This window comes from Bos indicus, chromosome X (genome assembly GCF_029378745.1).
Source record: "Bos indicus isolate NIAB-ARS_2022 breed Sahiwal x Tharparkar chromosome X, NIAB-ARS_B.indTharparkar_mat_pri_1.0, whole genome shotgun sequence".
Classification (NCBI taxonomy): Eukaryota; Metazoa; Chordata; class Mammalia; order Artiodactyla; family Bovidae; genus Bos; species Bos indicus.
Genome location: NC_091789.1, coordinates 4,841,121 through 4,862,811, shown reverse-complemented (window position 1 = coordinate 4,862,811; position 21,691 = coordinate 4,841,121). Strand labels below are relative to the sequence as shown.

Sequence of the window (21,691 nt, the reverse complement as noted above, 5' to 3'; positions counted from 1 at the left end):
AACGAAAATCCCACATGACCCAGGTCAATGAAGTCCTCCTGTTGCAGCAAAGGCCCAGTGCAGCCAAAATTGAAAAAAAAATGTTTTTAATATTGGACTTGTATTAACATTGTGGGCACTTAAAGGGTCAATAGCTGTTTCCTGACAGTGTCAGAGATGAAGCAGCTGTCAGTCTACCAAAGAATTTTCAGGATTGTAACAGAGGTAGTGAGGCTTTGCAGTGTGTGTGGAGGAATGGTCTGTCCCCTTTTTGTGAGCTCCTTGGGAGTATTTGTATATACTTAATAAATGTGGTAAATGAACCTCCTTGAAGTAGGATATCATCGAGGTAATGTCATACCTGTATTCCCAGAGAAAGGCGGATGCAGTTGGGGTCCTGGGTGTGATGGCAAGGCCACTGAGGTACCCCATGAGTAGCCTGGGAAAGGTGTTTTGTGACCTTTCAGAGGTGAAGCCAAACAGCAGTTAAGAAGGTATTGGGATAGATACTGGACAGAATATATTATCCAAATCTATACTTATAGCAATATAGTTGCTGAGTGGCTAGAGTCAGTCATTACAATAATACTGAATATTGGATGTGGGAGCCATATGGATAGGACCACAGCATTGAGGCTGCAGTTACATACTATGAGGCACCATTCATTCTTTCCAGGTTGAGGAATAGGCCAAACTAGGATGTCAAAAGAAGGAGCAGTGAGATAATCACTCCTTCACTAATTAGGTCTTATCTATAATAAGTTTTAATCCTTGAAGGCCCTATTTTAGGTTACATTAGGTCATATCAACTATTTTAACTGGGGAGTCCATGGCACCTCACTTAGTCAAAGAAATTTGTAAGTGCTAAAACTTTATTTAATTTTGATTAATTACTCATTGGGTCAGAGTGTCCAGGCCCACAACAGGATATTTTAGGATAATGGGTGCTGTGACCATGGGGAATTTAGGCAAAATAATAATTCTGATGGTTAAGGTAAGGCATACCTATTTGTCCTATATTTTACAGTTAGTAATTCCCTTAAGATTATAGAGGGTATGTTGTTTAAATATAATGGGTCCCCAGGTGAAGTGAAGTGAAGTGAAGTCACTCAGTCACGTCTGACTCTTGGCGACCCCATAGACTGTAGCCTACCAGGCTCCTCCATACATGGGATTTTCCAGGCAAGAGTACTGGAGTGGGTTGCCATTTCCTTCTCCAGAGGATCTTCCCAACCCAGGGATTGAACCTGGTCTCCCACATTGTAGGCAGATGCTTTACCGTCTGAGCCACCAGGGAAGCCTAATGGGTCCCCAGGTATAATGATAATTTGAGCTCCAGTATTGACTAAGTCCATGAAAGTTTGCCAGTTGGTGCATTTCAACTGCAAATTTTGAAGTTAATTCAGAACCTATATTGTAGAGGTGTGAAAGTGCCCTTTCGTCTTTCTGCTGTATAAATTATTTTAGTCAATGTTGTATTTCCTGTTGTATCAAATTGGGGACCTGTGTTTCAGTTTAGTTTTTTTTCCTGCAGCCCTGAGAATTGAGCTCCTGTTGCAATGGAGGCATAAGCAGAAGACTGGTGTAGCAGCAGATCACTGGGGCCACAAGTCTGCTACAGCCCTACTCTTTCCCTCACGGGGACTGCCCTTTTCCTCCTCTCTTCTTTTTCTTAAAATTTCCTGATAACAACTCAGGTTTCTAGCCATGTAGAACTGCTGCTTTCAGTTTCTGTCTCTACCCAATCACCTGTACTGTGGATCTTCTTGGTTGTTATGGGGAAAGGTTCAGGGCCCCTGGGGCCCACTTCATAGGCAGCTGTCTCGTCCTCCAGGGAATGCCAATCTTCCCTGAGTTGAGGTCCACATCCAGTAAGATCATTTTGTCTATGGCCTGAATGGGATTCATCAAGCCCTATGATTGCAAGATTAGGACTTTTGGCGTGCTGGCAAGCAGCACTGTTAGGCAAAGCCCAGGCACACTGGCTAGGGGTTATAGATTGGGATAGCAACTAAATATGAAATATTCCTTCCCACTTTAAAAATCATGAGTTCCTGGGCCATGGGGCACCATGAATGTGCACCTCAATACCTTTGGGAGTCAGGAGAGCATACAGGACAGTAGCAAGGGAAGCAGCAGTACAGGAGTGAAGCAAGGATGATATCCTTGCCTGAATAACAATGACTATTACACAACGAATAATCAAGTAATTCTCCTCAGGATGATGATATCTTTCCTTTCCCTGAACCTTACGAAGAAGTGTCCCCAGGCCTATCCTGGCAGTGTACAATCATGAACAAAGTAGGTGATAGCTGTCCGGATGCCTAGTGACAGTCACCAGGCTAGACACTGACCAGAGAGCTATAGCCCCACCTTTGGTAACTGTGATCAAGTGCCAACTGGTCAAGATGCTGTGTGTGCTGTCTTGACAGGCAGGTGCCTCAGAAACAGAAACCACCTGCCAAATACGGGTGAAAACCAATAGCATACCATGATGGGATATACTCAAACAGTGACCTTTCTTTTTTTAATGTAATTTTATTTTATTTATTTATTTTTAATATAAATTAATTTAATTGGAGGCTAATTACTTAACAATATTGTATTGGTTTTGTCATACATTGACATGAATCCACCTTGGGTGTACACGTGTTCCCCATCCTGAACCCCCCTCTCACCTCCCTCCCCATACCATCCCTCTGGGTCGTCCCAGTGTACCAGCCCCGAGCATCCTGTATCGTGCATCGAACCTGGACTGGTGACTCGTTTCACATATGATAATATACATGTTTCAATGCCATTCTCCCAAACCATCCCACCCTTGCCCTCTCCCACAGAGTCCAAAAGACTGTTCTATACATCTGTGTCTCTTTTGGTGTCTTGCATACAGGGTTATCGTTACCATCTTTCTAAATTCCATATATATGCGTTAGTATACTGTATTGGTGTTTTTCTTTCTGGCTTACTTCACTCTGTATAACAGGCTCCAGTTTCATCCACCTCATTAGAACTGATTCAAATGTATTCTTTTTAATGGCTGAGTAATACTCCATTGTGTATATGTACCACAGCTTTCTTATCCATTCATCTGCTGATGGACATCTAGGTTGCTTCCATGTCTTGCCTATTATAAACAGTGCTGCGATGAACATTGGGGTACATGTGTCTCTTTCAATTCTGGTTTCCTTGGTGTGTATGCCCAGCAGTGGGATTGCTGGGTCATATGGCAGTTCTATTTCCAGTTTTTTAAGGAATCTCCACACTGTTCTCCATAGTGACAGCGACCATTCTTATCTTGAGGATTAGAGCATTCAGAGTGGAAAGAGACGAGCAAAGACAACAAATTGCCTTGCAAGCCAAAGCACAAGTCCACTGGACAGAACCGCCAAGTTTAGACAGCATTTGCCACATGATGGAACCGTTTCATTAGCCATAAATAGTTAATTAAACCCGAGGGTGTCCTTGGTCATGGTTGGTCCATCTTGTTTGTGAACACTGATTGTGCTGATTACCTCCTCTTCAACCCCCTGTTGAGGGATGGATGCCGCCATAGGGTTATGGGGATGACCAAACATGCAACACCCAACACTGGACAGATGAGACAGACAGCAGTTCATTAGTCACATATATTTACAGCCTGAGGGAGGAGGACACTTCCTGTAACAGAGCCACAAGCAGTTTGCGCTTGGGAACAGAGTGAACAACCAGGGGTGTGAGAGGAGACTTCGTAGTATCTAGAGGATGGGGACTTCCCTGGAAGTCTAGTGGTTAGGACTCTGTGCTTCCACTGCAGGCGGCATGGGTTAAATCCTGGTCTGGGAATTGAGATCCTGCAAGCTGCAAGGCACAGCCAAAAAAAAAAAAAAGAGGACAGAGTAACCCCTGGTTCCTGTGTGAGGCTGGGATTGGCTTGTTTAGTTCTCTGGGCTGGCAGGCAACTGGAGCCCACTACTCAGGGAGAAGCAGGAACTGTGCATGGTCTCCATGATAGAGGGCCGTTTGCTAGAGGACCTTACCTGTGGAAGCAGAATGGGAAGGGGAATTTGCAGTGAGGTCATTCGAGGCACTCTCAGTTTTACCACATATCAAGGCCATGCATGCATGCTGCATGCTTAGTCACTCAGCCGTGTCTAACTCTTTGCGACCCTCAGGACAGTAGCCCACCAGGCTCCTCTGTCCATGGGATTTCCCAGGCAAGAATACTTGAATGGGTTGCCATTTCCTTCTCCAGGGGATCTTCCCTACCCAGGGATCAAACCTCGGTTTCCTGCATTAGCAGTCAGATTCTTTACCACTGCACTATTGGGGAAGCCCATCAAGGCAATACATAATATTAATTTTAGGCCATATACCACATTCCTTTCCCCCTTCTTTCTGTTTTAAAAGACAACTGTGTAAATCAATCATGATAAATCTGTGTTGATGACATACAATGTATAAAGATATAATTTATGTGACAGTAACAGCATAAAGGAGCAGGGAGAGAATGGAGCGTTCTTGGAGCAAAGTTCTTAAATAATGTTGAAATGAATTTGGTATTAATTTTGGTTGGTTTTTATAAATTAATATACTAATTGCAACCCCCAGGGAAGCCACTAAAAATAACTGAAAATATAGTAAAAGAAACAAGGTAATAAAAATGGTAGAGTAGAAAATAAATCACTTAACCCAAAAGAAGGCAGTAATGGAGAAACTGATGAATAAAAAAGATGTGAAACATAGAAAACAAATAGCAAAATAGTAGACATAAATCCTACCTTTTGCTAATTACATTAAATTCAAATAGATTAAACACTACAATCAAAAGGCAGAAATTGGAAGAATGGATAAAAAAGCATGATCCGATTATATGCGGTCTACAAGAGACATACTTTGGATTCAAAGACACAATTAAGTTAGTTAAAATTAAAAGGATGAAAAAGGACATATCATGAAAACAGTAACCAAGAGAGAGTTGATATACTAATATAAAAAAATAAACTTTAAGACAAAAATTGTTACAAGAGACAAGGAAGGACATTTTATAATGATAATAGGGTCACTAATTCAGGGAGCTATAACAATTATAAATATATACATACGAACAAACACCCCCACCAAAATATATGAAGCAAAACCTGAGAGAATTATAGGGAGAAATAGACAATGCAACAGTTATAGTTGAGGACATTACTACTGATCTTCGAGAAATTTTTTTAAAGGCATATGATGAACAAATGTATGCCAACAAATTAGATAACATAGATGAAATGGACAAATTTCTAGAAAGACACAAGTTAGCAAAATTGATTCAAGAAGAAATAGTCTGAATAGACCAATACAAGTAAGATGATTCAATCAGCAATCAAAAATTCCCGCATACACTCACAGACACAAAAAGCCCAGACCAGATAGCTTGCCTCTCAAATTCTACCAAGCCTTTAAGGAAGAATTAATACCAATCCTCTGCTCAAGCCAAAAACCTAGAAATCTTCATTGACTCTTCAGTTTTCATCACCCCGCCCCCACCAGGTATCCCAAGTGCTTAGCACATTTTTGTTGTTGCTCAGTCGCTAAGTCGTGTCCAACTCTTAGCAGATAGTAGGCATGTGTTTATTTATTCAGTGAATATTGCATTCTTACCATAGTCCAGGTATCGTTCTAGGCGTTAGACCTACAATAGCAAACAAAACAAGTCCCTGACCTCATGGGATTTACATCCTAGAGAATGAATGAGTAAATCTTTTAATACTTAAATCAGGCACCACTTCTCCCCTCCCTTCTTGGTCCTCTTTCAGAATCCAGCATAAATCTTCTTTATCATTCCTTTTAGTTTCCTGTGCTGAAATTATATATATATCATATATCATATATATATATATATATATATATAGGGGGCTTCCCTTGTGTCTGAGCTGGTAAAGAATCCACCTGCAATGCAGGAGACCTGGGTTCGATCCCTGGATTGGGAAGATCCCCTGGAGAAGGGAAAGGCTACCCACTCCAGTATTCTGGCCTGGAGAATTCCATGGATTGTATAGTCCATGGGGTCGCACAGAGTCGGACACAACTGAGTGACTTTCACTTACTTGCTGCTGCTGCTAAGTCACTTCAGTCGTGTCCGACTCTGTGCGACCCCATAAACGGCAGTCCACTAGGCTCCCCCGTCCCTGGGATTCTCCAGGCAAGAACAATACTTTCACTTACTTACTTATATATATATTTACACACCTCTCTCTGCCCACTTAACTGTGAACTCATTAAAGGAATCCCTGGCAGTTCAATTGACTCTTGCTTTCACTGCCAGGGACTGGATTCAATCCTTGGTCCAGGAACTAAGATCCTTACAAGCTGTATGGGGAACTAACAAAACAAAAACCAACCAAACTGAAAAAACCAAACCAAACCAAACAAAAAACTGCAAACTCCTTGAAGGAAGGATCTTATTTATTTTTTGAATCTTAATTATTTCTAGGACCTGGTACATAGCAGGGGCGTCCCTGGTGGCTCAGATGGTAAAGAATCTGCCTCAATGCAAGTGCTCAAAATAGTCAAGATGTTTTCTAACTGTGAATACAATGTCTACCTTCTCCAGTTCAATTCTGCCTCTAGACCGTCTCACACACATCCACTGCTTGATGGGGCCAGGAACACTGGCCTCTGCTTTCTTAGTTTTCAGATTCATTTCATACATAGGACCCTGGGGTGGTGCCTTGGGGAAGCCTGGGGTCCTTGCAACTTCTGTTGGAGAAGAGCCTGCTCAGCATTACTTTGAGTTTAGAGAGGGTTGTTACAGCCTTAACTTTGATTCCTTTTCATTCTAAACGGCTACCATTTCCACTGTAAACCGGGCCTTAATAATTCCAAGCACTTCCCCTGTGCTGGGTCAGGTCCCTGTGGTGATTCTGGGGTACACCCTGGAGGGGTTAAGTGGAAGCTTTTCAAACTCAGGAAACAAACAGCAGCAAGAAAGTGTGACTAGCTCCTTCAACCTGGCTCTACTACCGAGAAAACTTCTCAAACCACAGGTCCTGGTGAGGACGGCCCAGCACAGTCAGCTTGGGTGGAAGGCACACCATGGCATTTGAGTGGCAGCACATGGCAGTCAGGGGCTTCCCTGGTGGTTAGGTTGGTAAAGAACCCACCTACCAATGCAGGAGATGCAAGAGACGAGGGTTGCATTCTCTGGGTCTGGAAGATCCTCTGGAGAAGGAAACAGCAACCTGCTCCAGTATTCTTGCCTGGAGAATTCCATGGACAGAGGAGCTTGGCAGGCTACAGTCCATGGGGTGGCAAAGAGTCGGACACGACCGATTGCATATGCACGCAGACACACACACATCACCTAGGTATCTGCTGCATTTCCTACCTTTTAGGGAGTATAATACTGACTACAGGGACTTCCCTGATGGTCCAGTGGTTAAGACTCTGGGCTTCCAATGCAAAGGGTGTGGGTTCAATCCCTAGCTGGGGAACTAAGATCACAAAGGCTGTATCGTGTAGCCAAAAACATGTTAGAAAAATCATTTAAAAAAATACTGACTACAGAATTTCTGCAAGTCAGTATCATGGCCTCTGTGCTTCTGATGAGAAAATAGGCAAAGAAGGGTTAATTAGACCAAGGAGAGACCATTTTCATTTTGCTTAAGCCTTGAGAACACCTGTGGGAGGAGTGGAGGGACGCACGCTTGCATGTCTGAGTGTGCTGGAGGAAGCTGTCAGGGAAGGCCTTGAAGCTGCTGGGGTGAGCACTGAGAATGATGGATCTGAGAGGCTCTGGGGATGGAGAATAATGATAGGAGTGGGTTAAAGGAGGTGACAGGGAAGACCCCCGGGGGCAGGCAGGAGGCTGACAGTAAAGGTCTTCTGAGTGGCGAGGAGCTGACAATCTGAAAGAAGTGACCCCACATACAGCCATAGAAGGGCTGCTGCTGTTTGCTGCATTTCCTTACTAGTTGAGCCAGTGTCCTAGCTGCCCCCCCCCCCCCGCCGGGCTGGACTAATAATGTACGTGCCCCACTACAATGCCAACACATCAAACAAGCCACCATTAGAACAGGATCATTTTCCTCCAGGCAGCTGCTTGCTGCAATCATTCTGCTGATTAAATTTCATTCTGGAAAGTACTGCACAGACATTAATCAGGTGTCAGAGCCACTCCATCCTATAGAGCCAAAGCCTCTCTGACCTTTAAAAATACACCAAACAGTTGCTAGAACACAGGCCTGCCCACAGAAATCTATGCTGTTCTCGCCCCCATTCCAACCCATCTTCCTCTCCCCTGGAGACAGAAAAGGGAAACAGAGACCTTTCTTCCATTTTAGCCTGGGGAAGTCTGGTCAGCCTTCCATCCTGAGGAGCCAGCAACCCCCTCCCTATGTGGGTTTAAAGGTCTGGAAGGGATTCCCCATCTCAAAATAGCTTCCCCACTGGCCCACTCCACAACCTGACATTTTCACCCTCATAAGCACTCCTCCTGGAGTACAACCCATTTAAGTATTCTTGTGGGGAGAATCACATAGACAGGGGAGCCTGGAGGCCAAAGTCCATAGGGTCGCAAAGAGTCAGACACGAACTCATGAAAATAGATTTGAAAGTCGCTGAGAATAACGACAGAGAAGGCAATGGCACCCCACTCCAGTACTCTTGCCTGGAAAATTCCATGGGTGGAGGAGCCTGGTGGGCTTCAGTCCACGGGGTCACTAAGAGTCGGACACGACTGAGAGACTTCACTTTCACTTTTCACTTTGATGCATTGGAGAAGGAAATGGCAACCCACTCCAGTGTTCTTGCCTGGAGAATCCCAGGGATGGTGGAGCCTGGTGGGCTGCCATCTATGGGGTCGCACAGAGTCACACGACTGAAGCGACTTAGCAGCAGCAGCAGCAAGCACTCCTCCCAGTTAAAACACTGTAGTCTCCAGAAATCCCCCATCTAAACAAAATAAAATCAAATTGGTTTATCTGGAAGAGAGAATCCATAAGTAATAACAGCACCTCACAATCACAGAACACTCTTCCTTGCTTTCAGTGGCCTTTTCCCTACACTACCTCGTTTCATCTCTACATCAACCCTGAGAAGATGTTAGTACTAGCCCCATCTTGCAGATGTCAAAATTGGGGCTCAGAGAGATTAATTGATTTGATCAAAAGCCGAGGGCTAGGAAATGGTCTCTTGATGCCAACTGTTAAGCGCTCTCTGTCATGCTAACACAAATGAACACTGGCAACTGAGAGTTCTGAAAAGAAATGTGTTCTGATGGGGGTGCAGGCTGAGGTCGCCTCCAAGGAGGGTTGCTCTTTCTAGGGCCTGCAAGCCACCAGAAGGTTACTGGAGACAATGAGTACCTGGGCATAGTGGGGAGACATGGGGAGGGGAGAAAGGTGGAAAGCAGTCTGCTGCTGCTGCCGCTGCTGCTAAGTCGCTTCAGTCGTGTCCGACTCTGTGGGACCCCATAGACGGCAGCCCACCAGGCTCCCCCGTCCCTGGGATTCTCCAGGCAAGAACACTGGAGTGGGTTGCCATTGCCTTCTCCAGGAAAGCAGTCGGGTCTCCCTCAGTTCAGATATTACTATTACTGTTCTCCTATTTCTTCCCCCCAGGCCAGTCGGTGGCAAAGAATGTACCTTATATCTCATTGGATCTTCCTGCCAGAAGTAGTAGAGATGCTGGATAGAAGTGGGTGAGGGAAGGTCACATATTTGTGTCCCCCTGTGTTGGGCCGCAGTGCCCACTCCGGTCCAGGGCGTTAGTATGAAGATAGAGCATTATGACACTGTCAGTAATGCAAGACAGTGCCCTGTCCTTAAAGCATAATGTCATTTAAAATGCGGTGTGTAGTAGACTGCAGCTTAATTGGAAAGGATGCCTTAGACCGTTCGGGATGCTACAGAACATTTGGCATGGCCATTAAAAACTGTTCTCCAGAGCCCAGGAAACTAATTGCAAATGCTTAGGTAATGCACAGTTGATGGAAAGAAGATTCCCCCTAAAGTTGATTCCATGGTATATACACAGGGATGTTTATTGCATTATTGCTTGTAACTACAAAAAACTGGATCTAAATGAACTGTCCAACCAAGGGGACTTGGTTAAATAAGTCTGAAGCATTCCCATGATGGAATGTTACACAGTTGCTAAAAAAATAAGGGAAACCTATATATACTGACATGGAACATGCCCATGAAATAATATTGGGCTTTTAAAAAAAGTAAGTCGCAGAATAATATTTATAGTTTGGCTCCATTTTTGTTCACTGTGTGTGTAATTCTCTGTGTGTGTGCCTATTCTTGTATACACATAAGAAAAGTGGAAACACACACCAGACTTTTAATAGAAGTTACCTCTGAAGAGTGAGACTGGGGAGGAAAAGAATTTCACTTTTTAATTTATACAAATTGCTGTGTTGTTCAAAATTTAGATTCATATTTCACTTTTGCAATTGTTGGGTGTTTGTTAAAGGAAGTCAACGTTTACTGAGCCCCCTCCTCGTTACAGTAGGATCTGAGGATCTGACAGAGCTGAGAGGCAGGCATGGAGTTAAGGGCAGTTTACCTTCAACAGAACTTGCTACAGGTCTAACTGAACTACAGAGCTGTATTTCTTTTAAACAGTAAGACCATAAAATACAACTTTACTAAGGGTATCCTTTCTAATAAACAAAGCTGCTCATTTTAACCTCTTTCTAGGCTATCTCTCCCTCAAATTCCCACTGCCCCACCTTACCCCAGGCAGTGTTCCTCTTCTTTTCCCAGACAGGTCAGTCTTCCAGAAAGCTGTTCCTTTCAGGCAATCCACAGAGTAGACAGCCCCCTACCGGTATAATTTCCAGGGTATAGAAAGACCTGGATCAGAAAAAGTACTTGCCACCTGCCAGCATCAACAAGCTTTAATCACAAAATGAAAAAGAAGCACACATTCCCTTTAGAGAGGTGACACATTGCCTGAAACTTGCACCCAGGCAAGGAAGACTGAAAGCAGAGCAGTGCGTGTGTGTGTCTGTGTGTGTGGGTGTGTGTGTGTATGAGGGAGAACCAAAGTGAGTCCTGAGTGGCCCAACCACACACTGCAGGAAGGACAGGGTGCAATTTATGAAACACTCACCTGTTCAATTTGTTTATAAAATAGAATCTGGAGGGTTTGGGAGGCTAATTGTAATACTGCAATTTATGAAACATTCACCTGTTCAATTTGTTTATAAAATAGAATCTGGAGGGTTTGGGAGGCTAACTGTAATAAGAATACATGCTCACTGAATATATTTGAAAGATACAGAAAAGTATAAAGAAGCAGGTACTCACCTGAATCCCACCTCCCAGAGGTAACTACAGTGAATGTTTATGACTTTCCTTCTAGTCATTTTGCCCTGCATATAGATGCAATTTTAAACAAAATCGGGATCAAACTAAGCATGCAGTTGTTAACCTATGTGTTCACTCATTATTATAGATATTTCTATGTCCTTAATATTTGAAACAGCTTTGATACTGGGTTGGCCAAAAAGCTCATTCAGATTTTTCCATCAGATGGTACAGAAAACACAAATGACCTTTTTGGCCATTTCATTCATTATATAACATGTGCATCCTATGGCTGTGGTATCACCTGGTTAATCTTTCCCCTAAATTTGGGCATTTCAGGTTTTTTTCCCCAGTTTTCCTCCTTATTATAAATAATATTGCCACAGACATCCTTGCACATAAATCTCAGTCCAGATTTCTCTTTCCTTAGTACAGATTCCCAGAAGTGGAATTACTGGGTCACAGAGTGTAAACATTTTCAAAGGCTCTGTGGAGCAGTTTGAATTGGGAGCAAATCTATTGCTTCCCAGAAAACACTGAACACAGAAATCCTCTCCAGTCCAAACCTGAACAAAGCAGTTGGACACACACGCCCCCGCCTGCGACAATGCCACATCTAATTAGGTGTTTAATGAATGTTTTTTGATGGGGATAAGGGAAAAGGATGTACTGAGCTCTGTAATTAATTAGAGGAAGGAAACAAGGCAGTTACAGCTTCACTAAATCCTATTTGATGCTCCCGACCAACTACCATCTCTGGCAGGTAAACCAGGGCACCCAAACCGTGAAACCCACCAAACAATCCCCCAACCCATTTCTGTGGGCTTGAGGCCACTCGACTTCATCTCCTGCCCCTTCTTCCTGATCAGAAAACAATATGTATGGTGAATTTTTCTGTATGGATTTTTCCTTCAGTAAATAGTTTACAGTATAAAATATGTTAATTATGTTTACTCACTGACTGATCTCATTCTAACCTTAACATTCTGTGATTATTAACCTCTGTCACATTTATTCTAAAATTCAAAAAAGCATTATCGGCCTTTTTGAATATCAAGATTTCCCCAGTGTATTCACGGCTGCATGCATTATTGTTCTCTGTTTTAGGCCTTTGAATTGGGAAAACGTGAAATTCTGTGGAAAAAACCACTAGGTTTTAAAAAGTAACTACCTTCTTTCTGTAGGAAGAAACAGGTTGTTTGTTCTTCAGAACATTCTTATTAAGAATTTACTAGAAGTACATATACCTGTATCATTTTTTATGCTTTTGGTAATGTTTCCAAACCACCTACTTTGAAATCAGAATCATTTTTTTATATTCATTTTCATATAATTCTCTTGATACTCTTCACCACACATTAGTGATCAGAAGTGAGATGTAATTTCCATTCCCTGCCCATAAGAGCTAAGCAGGTGTAGTAATATAAATTGAAGGGATTTTATTGTGCAAGGATGGACTGTTATTAGGCTTGACTGAAGATGAACTTTGATGTGGTATATTGGAATGCTACTAAATGCAGCTTACAATGCCTAACAAAAGATATATTATCTTATTATTGAGAAAGTTTACTTTTTAAAACGAGTATTTAACTCTCAAAACAAACAAAAGTAAAAGTATGCACGGAGAAAAAACTCAGGAAAGATGCATTCCAACTTGCTATCTCTGGGGAGTAGAATTGTGGGGGAGGGGGTAATTTATCTCTGCAGTTTGGAGAATATTTAGTGTTATGTTTTATTTCAGGAAGCAGAAAAAGCTAGGGGATAACAAGTGCCACAGGTATACAGGATGTAAATTACCCCCTCTCCCACAATCCTACTCCCCAGAGACATATGTATATGTACGGCCGATTCATATTGATGTATGGCAAAAATCATCACAATATTGTAAAGCAATTATCCTTCAGTTAAAATCAATCAATCAATTTAAAAAGTGCTATATATTCAACAAATATCTAAGTTCCTACTTCATACCAGGCATAACTAAGAGATCATTATAGAAATTTTGAAAGCTGTAAAAAAGACATTGGGTATGTGTGAAGGAGAACAAACGTGAAAATAAGGAAAGGACTGAGCAGTTCTTTCTAAGGTACTTGTGGACTGGGACACTTGCTGCCCTCTGGGCCTGCCCTCCACCTCTTGCTCCTACATCTGTGGTTCCCTGCGGACACCTGCTGCCCAGCTGAACCCCAGGTTGGCTTCTTGACTGGTCCTTCTGGTCGCTGACTGTAACCAGGTGTGTCTTAAGTGCTAAAACATCTCCTTTGCAAGGTAAAGCCACAAGGGTGGGGATCCAGGCACTTTCACATGCTAATGATGGGAATGTATTTACTAAAAATATTTTGGAGGGAAATTTAGCAATATGTATTAAAAACCTTGAATATATTCAGCCTTAATGATCAAAATCAGAATAGTGGTTGCATCTAGAAAGGTTACTGGCTGGAAAGGGGGCTAAAGGGAGTCATCTGAGATGCTGGAACGGTTCGACATCTTGATCTGGGTGGTGGTGACAAGGGCATATTTATGTAAAAATTCATTAATAGGTACACTTTGGGCCTGTGTACTTTACTGTATGTTGATAAACATGTTTTAATTGGGAAATAAACATTTGAAACTTTGAAACCAACAATTCCACTGTAATGTTGTATCCCATGGTAATAAAGATGCCAATATTTAGTTCACTGTGTTATTTATAATGTTGAAAATTAGATACCTCTAAAGTATTGCCGGGAGAAATATCAATAACCTCAGATATGCAGATGACAACACTCTTATGGCAGAAAGCAAAGAGGAGCTAAAGAGCCTCTTGATGAAAGTGAAAGAGGAGAGTGAACAAGCTGGCTTAAAAGTCAACATTCAAAAAACTAAGATCATGGCATCCAGCTCCATCACTTCATGGCAAATAGTTGGGAAACAGTGGAAACAGTGACATACTTTATTTTGGGGGGCTCCAAAATCACTGCAGATGGTGACCTCAGCCATGGAATAAAAAGATGTTTACCCCTTGGAAGAACAGTTATGACCAACCTAGACATCATATTAAAAAGCAGAGACATTACTTTGCTGACAAAGGTCCATCTAGTCAAAGCTATGGTTTTTCCAGTAGTCATGTATGGATGTGAGAGTTGGACTGTGAAGAAAGCTGAGTGCTCAAGAATTGATGCGTTTGAACTCTGGTGTTGGAGAAGACTCTTGAGAGTCCCTTGGACTGCAAGGAGATCCAACCAGTCAATCCTAAAGGAAATCAGTCCTGAATATTCATTGGAAGGACTGATGCTGAAGCTAAGGCTCCAACACTTTGGCCACCTGATGTGAAGGACTGACTTCTGGAAAAGACCCTGATGCTGGGAAAGAATGAAGGCAGGGGGAGAAGGGGACGACAGCGAGTGAGATGGTTGGATGGCATCACCGACTCGATGGGCACGAGTTTGAGTAAGCTCTGGGAATTGGTGATGGACAGGGAAGCCTGACATGCTGCAGTCCATGGAGTCGCAAAGAGTTGGATACAACTGAGAGACTGAACTGAAAATATCCCATAGCGGGGAATGATAAATAAATGATGTTCCATCCATTTAAAATCATGTCATCCAGGAAAAGAGACACTGATGTATAGAACAGTCTTATGGACTCTATGGGAGAGGGAGAGGGTGGGAAGATTTGGGAGAATGGCATTGAAACATGTAAAATATCATGTATGAAACGAGATGCCAGTCCAGGTTCGATGCACGATACTCGATGCTTGGGGCTAGAGCACTGGGACGACCCAGAGGGATGGTGTGGGGAGGGAGGAGGGAGGAGGGCTCAGGATGGGGAACACATGTATACCTGTGGCGGATTCATTTTGATATTTGGCAAAACTAATACAATGATGTAAAGTTTAAAAATAAAATAAAATTTAAAAAAAATTAAAAAAAGAAAGAGAAAAAAAAAAATCATGTCATCAAAAATTTCTTACTGGTACTGGAAAACACTAATGAGACAGTGTTTGGTAACTGATGCAGGTCACAGAATAGGAAGGAAACAATAACAAAGTAAAGACAAGTACCAGCTTTGTTTCCTGGTGCTGTGGTGATTTTCCTGGTATGGAAAGAAAATTACCAGCTAATGATGGGAACCAGTCGTGCTTTGTTGGCGAAATAACACCATCAACCGTGTTCTCCTCTGATTTATCTGTTTTCAGTACAGGCACTGGGTACTAGATATTGACCTGTGGTAGTCTGGGTGGACACAACTCTGGCATCAATTAGAGATGCTTGGATTCTTTCAGGTTCTCCTTTATTTTGAAGCTCCTTTCTTATCCTTGATCAACTCATGTCTGGAGCTGAGAGGTAGATGGTGCTAACCACGGCAGAGAGGGAATGGTTAGGGTGTAAATATGTATGTGTATGTGTGTGTGTCTGTGCATTTGTGAATACTGGTGTTGCCACTATTCCAAATATGCATAGATGCATATATGTGTATGTACACATGCAGACATCTAGTCTACATCCCCAAATTTGGAATCATGAAGGTACTATAGCAATTTAGTATTGGAGTGGGTTGCCATTTCCTTCTCCAAGTAACCAGTCAAACTGATCATCAAAATAAGGAAGTGATGGAGTGCTATGGCTATTCCCAGAGTGAACGTGTTAGAGGCAGGGCGCCACCTGGCATTTTTCTAGTGGTTGGAAGGCTTTTGGGGAGCACACTTATCATTGGTTTGAAGGAGAAGAGAGAAGCAGGCTGCAGCCCCACTGGCAAAAGTCTCCTCATGCTCCTCAGTTTGCAACCCAGGGCAACACTGTATGCTTGATTAAGCTTGCAACGAAAAGGATTTATTTTAAGCCATTTTAATAATTTCTTTTTTATCAGAACCTAACCAAGCAGTTTTATAGTAGCCTTCATTAGCATGAAAGACATGTTCCTTCATCTAGGCAGCTTGCCTATTGGTAAATTTTACTATGAGCTGATGTATGTAGAAAACCCACAAATGTTTTGACAGGAAGAAAATCAGAATAGAGCCCATGAAAAATCGCCTCTTGCTTTTTAATTGTCCAGCTCATTCTGAGTTAAAACAAACTTTCTTTTGGAGGAAAGGGGGTCCCTGTGCCAGGCTCAGCTGAAATGTGTGTGTGTGTGTGTGTGTGTGTGTGTTTTCGATTTCCCATTCTAGTCCCTCCACTTATGGCAGGTCCTCTGAGCAAACCAGCCCAGCATCTCCGGGGAGAAGACTGCTACTACTCTCTGAGCTGCCGCAGCTGCTGCTATTGTCACTGCTGCTGGTCTCCAAGTCATTTTTAACTTGACTGAGAGCCTGCTGTGTTCCAAGTCCCATACGGTACCCCGAGAGACAGTGTGAAGGAAATACACAGTACACTGTTCTTTGAAATAGCCAGCTTCTCTAGTATTTTCTAAAACAGTGTTTCATTTTCGCGCCAGATTCAGGAATACAGATGGTGCATAAAGCAAGGCTCACTCCCCCAATTAAAGGCACCTCCCGAGTTTCCAGCTTTGATTATAAAGGTCAAATTACATATGCCTTCTGTGTCAACTCACAGGTAATGTGCTTCTCTCTCAAGTGAAAAGACAGCATTCCATCCATTGTAACCAGTATAGTAACAAGTTTCTGTTTGGCTTCGTTAGGGCTCTCTAGCTGTATGATTGCTATTGGGGAACCCAGATCCCGGAAGAAGGTGTAAAGCTGTCTTTTCCAGCCTGTATAAAAACCTCTTCAAGGCTACTTTCAGAGCAACAAAATCAGTTAATTATGAAGTACTCCTGAGAAATCAGTGCTGGTTGCAGGAGTTCTTCCCGTTAAATCTGTGGATATTTAGAGTGGGGGAAGGAAGAGACAAGTAAACAGAACTGGAGACAAACGTGGCAGAATGTATATATGGGATTTCTCTCTGCCTTTGTGGGGCTTTTGGAGACTCTGACACATAAGCCAAACATGCTTAAGACACACACCGCTACAATCGTGGGCATCCTACCTCTATCTAGGACATGAATCCCAGATTTTGAAACGGCATCTATAGCTTAGAGCTGCTAATAATACCTGACACAGCCTTCAGCCTGGCCCCTGGGGTGCCCAAGTTCTTGACAAAGGGCTCCCTTTTCAACCTTCAGGAAGCAATTCTTCTTCCTTGGGAAGATGGGAAAGGACAAGGGCCTTTGGTTCCATTTCCTGGATAAGGAAAGAAAATAGATTAGCAAGGCAGAGCTGGAAAGAAACAGGTATTCTTCATCCCATCAACTCTCTGGAGAGTTTTATACTTGATCTGGGTATGTTTTGAGGGTACACATGGAGAGAGGGTTGTAGCAGTCATCAAGGGGAGGTGGTTGGAAGGAGGCCTGGCAAGCAGAGCCCGGGAGCTCTCACTGGGGCAGAATGAATGCCTTCAAACCTTGATTCACCCACTGCCCTCCCCTCCCTCACCTTCCACCTCCTTTGGCCACCAGGCAGATGTCTCAAGGCACACCAAGGAGACATTCTCTTGTTCTGCCATTTGGGAGATGTTAGAACCATCCTCTGGGCCAACAACAGAGTGATTCCAGCCCAAGAGCCTGATGGGGTCCGGAAGGACAGGTTGGGGGAGGACCTAGTTGTTCTCCAAGAGCAGGGACCTTCCTACTGCATCCCCAGTTTCCCTCAGCAATCCACAGTGTGTCTGTCAGCCATGACTTTCTCACTCTTGGCGAAGCTACTTGTGTTTTCATCCTGTTGCACTTTTCCAGGCTAATGAATTCTTCAGGTTTTCAACGTGCTATACACAATAGCATTTCTCTACTAGCTGTCTTAGCAGGAAGAGCACTGACCTGGGAGGCCAACCAATCTAGGTGCACATTCCACTTCTGTCACTGACTAGCTGAGTGAATACAGGAATTTTTCATCGCTTCTCTGAGACTCAGTTTTTCCATCTGTAAAATGGAGCTATTGATACCTCTTCTTCCTTCCTTGCATGGCTGCTGTGATGAGAAAATGAGATCGTTGACCTAAAAGAACCCTGAACAAAAGCACAAATTCAGGTGCTGATGCAGAGTCATATTTACTTTTGCTGAATCCACATCTAGCTTTTAGGGGGCTATTGGTTCTAGAATTCTCAGATTTGGTGAATAAGGCCGTGTTCCCTCACTCCATCTCTGCATAATTTTATACACTCTAGTCACATCCCTTCCCAGCCTTTATCTTTCTAGACTGAAGAGTCTGCATTTGTTTAATCTATCTTCATATGGCAACCCCCTCCACCCTCCTCCATCCCCTTGATTATAGAGTGGCCCTTCTCTGGATCATCTCCAGCTCCATTATGTCATTCTGGAAGCACTAAGACCAAACCTGCACAAATGTGCGTGTGTGTGTGTGTGTGTGTGTGTGTGTGTGTGTGTGTGTGTGTGTGTGTTCTCAGCTCTGAACCTCTTACTCTGCCCCTTCCCCAATTATAAATCCTAGAACAGGATGCTAGTCCAAGACCCTCTCTCCAAAGTACAGAGAAGGCCACTCAGCCCCAGGCTGTAGCCTCCCCCTCTTTCTCTACGCAGTCCTGGCCCCAAGGGGCTAAAACGGCTCCCTGTCTGGCTTGGAAGGCTGGGAGGTGGATAACTAGGATGGGGGGGGAGGCCGAGGGGGAGGGAGGAGAGGGGTCTTGCGCAAGCGCACGTCGCTGCTCGGACCGCCAATGCTGCTGCCTCCCGGAGCAGAGGGAGGCAAGAGAGGAGGGAGGGAGAAGAGGGGAAGGGAGGGGGAGGAGGCACTTGGGCTGCAGCTTGCAACCTAGGCAGTCTCTCCTCAGCTCTCCGGAGGGACGGGGAGCGGCAGCCGCGGAGTAGGATGCTCTGCGGGGCGCCCTGAGCCAGGGGCGCCTGAAGCAGCTTCGGGGGCCGGGGCCACAGGGCAGCTCTCACCATGCATCAGTCCCTGACTCAGCAGCGGTCCAGCGACATGTCCCTGCCGGATTCCATGGGTAAGTCTAGCCGCCCTGCCTCGGGGCGGCGGCGGCCAGGAGTGAGTACGCTGCCCCCTGGACCGCGAGCGCCCGGGCCGCCCCGGGGAGCCAGGGGGCGGGAAGCGGGGCGAGGGAGGGGGGTCCGCGTGCCCCAGCATCGGGGTCGCGGACCCGAGCCCCAGGGGAGCGGCCGGGTAGGGACGGGGGCGACGCGCGGAGCTGCGAGAGCCCAGCTTGCGTCGGAGTATCCCTTACCGGAGTGCGGGTGTGCGCATGTTTGTGTGCGTGTGCCGACAGACTTGCAGCCGGTGGTAAATCTCAGCTGTCTGGGGGATCAAAACACTTCCCTGCAACCTGCGCCTTCGCTTTCCATTCGACGCTCCCTCTTTGCAAAGTCCCCGTCACTTCTAAGAGCTCACCACTAAAGATAATTAGAAGAAACAGGGTCCTCGCCCCCTCTCAACTCAGGCGAAGCTGGCCTGAAATTCAGAGCTGCATTGGGGGGAAGCCTGACTTGCACCTCGCTGATGGGGGGGTTTGCGCAACCCTGGGGGATGGGCAGCAGGAGGTGGGTAAGAAGGAACGGGGCGGGGGGCTGGCAGGAGGGGAATTCCTTAGGAATCTCTCAAGACAGCCCAGCTCGGCTGTCTGCAGCGGCAGGATCAACATTCCTTGAATTTGATTCCTATTTTGTTCCTAGTGCACGGAGTGTGCGTTGATTGTAAAAAAAAAAAAAAAAAAAAAAGGAGGGGGGAGAACGAGTGAAAGCGCAAGAAAGAGCGAGCGCGAACCCGCGCATCTTCTGAAGTCGCGCTTTTCCTCTCCGGGTGGAAGGGAAGGGGAGGGGGGGATCCACTAGCCTGATTTTGTTCAACACCTTTCCTCTTGAAAAGTGGGGGGCAGCTGCCTCCAGGCATCAACTTGGCTGCTCCTCGAAGCCGCTTTTAGGTAGTTACAAACAAACAAAAACCCCCGTCCCCCCTCAGCTGTTAGGCACCTTCCCAAGCCCTATGATTTCACTGGGCGGAGAAATTAATTTGGAGCCCAGGAGAGCGGGAGGGGATCGTCAAGCCACGATTCCACCTAATCTTCACATTCGCCTCGTATACAGTTGAACCACATCGAATCCCCGCTTTCCAACATACTTTACATTCTGCAAAATCCCTCTGTCCCTAATTATTGCCATCCAGCCTGCTCAGGTCTTCTCCAAAGAATTTGCGGGAACATCAAGGGGAGGGGGCAGGGAGAGGGCTGAACTCCCTACGTAAGCTCCCTATTGCCTGCAAAAGACTCCGTCTCAACAGAATTCGTTCACCCGAGGGGCCCCAGAAACTATCTCTTGGATGGTGGAAAGATCCGTATTTTTTAATGGTTTTGCCTATTCAGTACAAGAATTTGCTTTTTAAAAAAAGTATTTTTAAGGGTGTAGTTATTTGCAACGTGGTACAAATAAGGCCAAGGGCTCAGATCCGAATCCAGAACACAGCAGTACCAGACTCTCCCCACTCCCCAGGTCTCTCTACCCGCTCCCCCCGCTCAACGCGCGCGCGTGCGCGCGCACCCCCCCCCCCCCCCCCCAAGCTCACACGCACAAAGAATGCACTCCTCACCTTGGCCAGCTGTGGCGCCAACGCAGCCCTGGCTCCTCGACGCCGGGCTGGCGTACGGGCTAGGGCCGGATGGCAGAGTGCGAGGTTCCGGCTGCGCGCATTCCCGCAGCGGCCACAACCACCCGCAAAGCCGGCAGGTTAGGGACCCCGGGTTAGAGCGTTGCTCTTAGGCACCCTGTTGGGGAACGGGGTTGAAGAGAGTTCTTTCTTGGGCTCACAGGGGCCCTCAGCCAATCAGGCGTTTCACGAAACATCTGCGCAACAAGATGAGTGGGCTTCGCCCAGTCCAGACTCGACACTGCGGGAGAAAGAATTACAGATCCCATATGGACGTGCGAGCCAGCTCCACGCAGCCCGCTTCGTAAAGTGCGCAGACCCAAGGCAGAGCAAATTCCCGAGTCTAGTAGTAACCCTGGGTTTCCAGAGTTTGGACAGGGGAGTCTCCCCGGAGTTCCCTGGCGTAGGTCCCGCACAGCCCAGGCCTGAATCAGCGTCTGGGCTACTTCGGAGCTGCTCCCACTTACCTCAGCCCTGGCAACGCCACGTTCCCTTGCATGGGGGAGGGGAAGTGGAGGTGGGTGGGTTAGTGTTTCAACCTCCAAGGGCAGCATTTCTGAGGGAATTCCCTCTACACGCAGGACACAACCTCAGCCAAAACAATAAAATAGAAAACACACAGACACACACTGCACCAAGGTGCCTGCACTCTACGCTTGCCGGCTGCCTAGGAATGAGCGATAAGTCCGTGACCTGGGCGGAGCAGGCGCTTGGACGGTAATTTGACTCCGGCGCCCCTTCATGCCCCTCCCCGCAACCCCCATCTCCCTTTTGGCAACACCGCCCCCAGGCGCTAAAGCACCTCTACTGCAGCGGGGCTCACCTTCCCTTGCAAATAACACATTTGTAA

The 21,691-nt window shown here is 45.3% G+C and overlaps 1 protein-coding gene and 1 long non-coding RNA gene across 4 annotated transcripts in view; one reads left to right on the top strand and one right to left on the bottom strand.

The window, feature by feature from the left end:
• Positions 1-1,563: 1,563 nt before the first annotated feature.
• Positions 1,564-21,497, bottom strand: LOC139181220 (uncharacterized). Of its 2 annotated transcripts, XR_011565264.1 has the most exons (5): positions 21,309-21,497; positions 20,785-21,082; positions 18,051-18,238; positions 10,684-17,418; positions 1,564-8,892 (listed from the first exon to the last, which is right to left on the bottom strand). It is a non-coding gene; the product is annotated as an uncharacterized lncRNA (long non-coding RNA). The 2 variants fall into 2 exon arrangements; XR_011565263.1 differs by having other exon boundaries at positions 1,564-17,418.
• TMEM255A (transmembrane protein 255A) overlaps positions 18,972-21,691 on the top strand; it is a 48,040-nt gene continuing 45,320 nt past the window's right edge. The window contains exon 1 of one of the 2 annotated variants that reach the window (XM_070784128.1): positions 18,972-19,192. In XM_070784128.1, coding sequence (XP_070640229.1) covers positions 19,135-19,192 — 58 coding nt within the window. In that variant the 5' untranslated portion in view covers positions 18,972-19,134. The remainder of the gene's footprint in view (positions 19,193-21,691) is intronic. The other variant, XM_070784129.1, reaches the window with a different exon arrangement.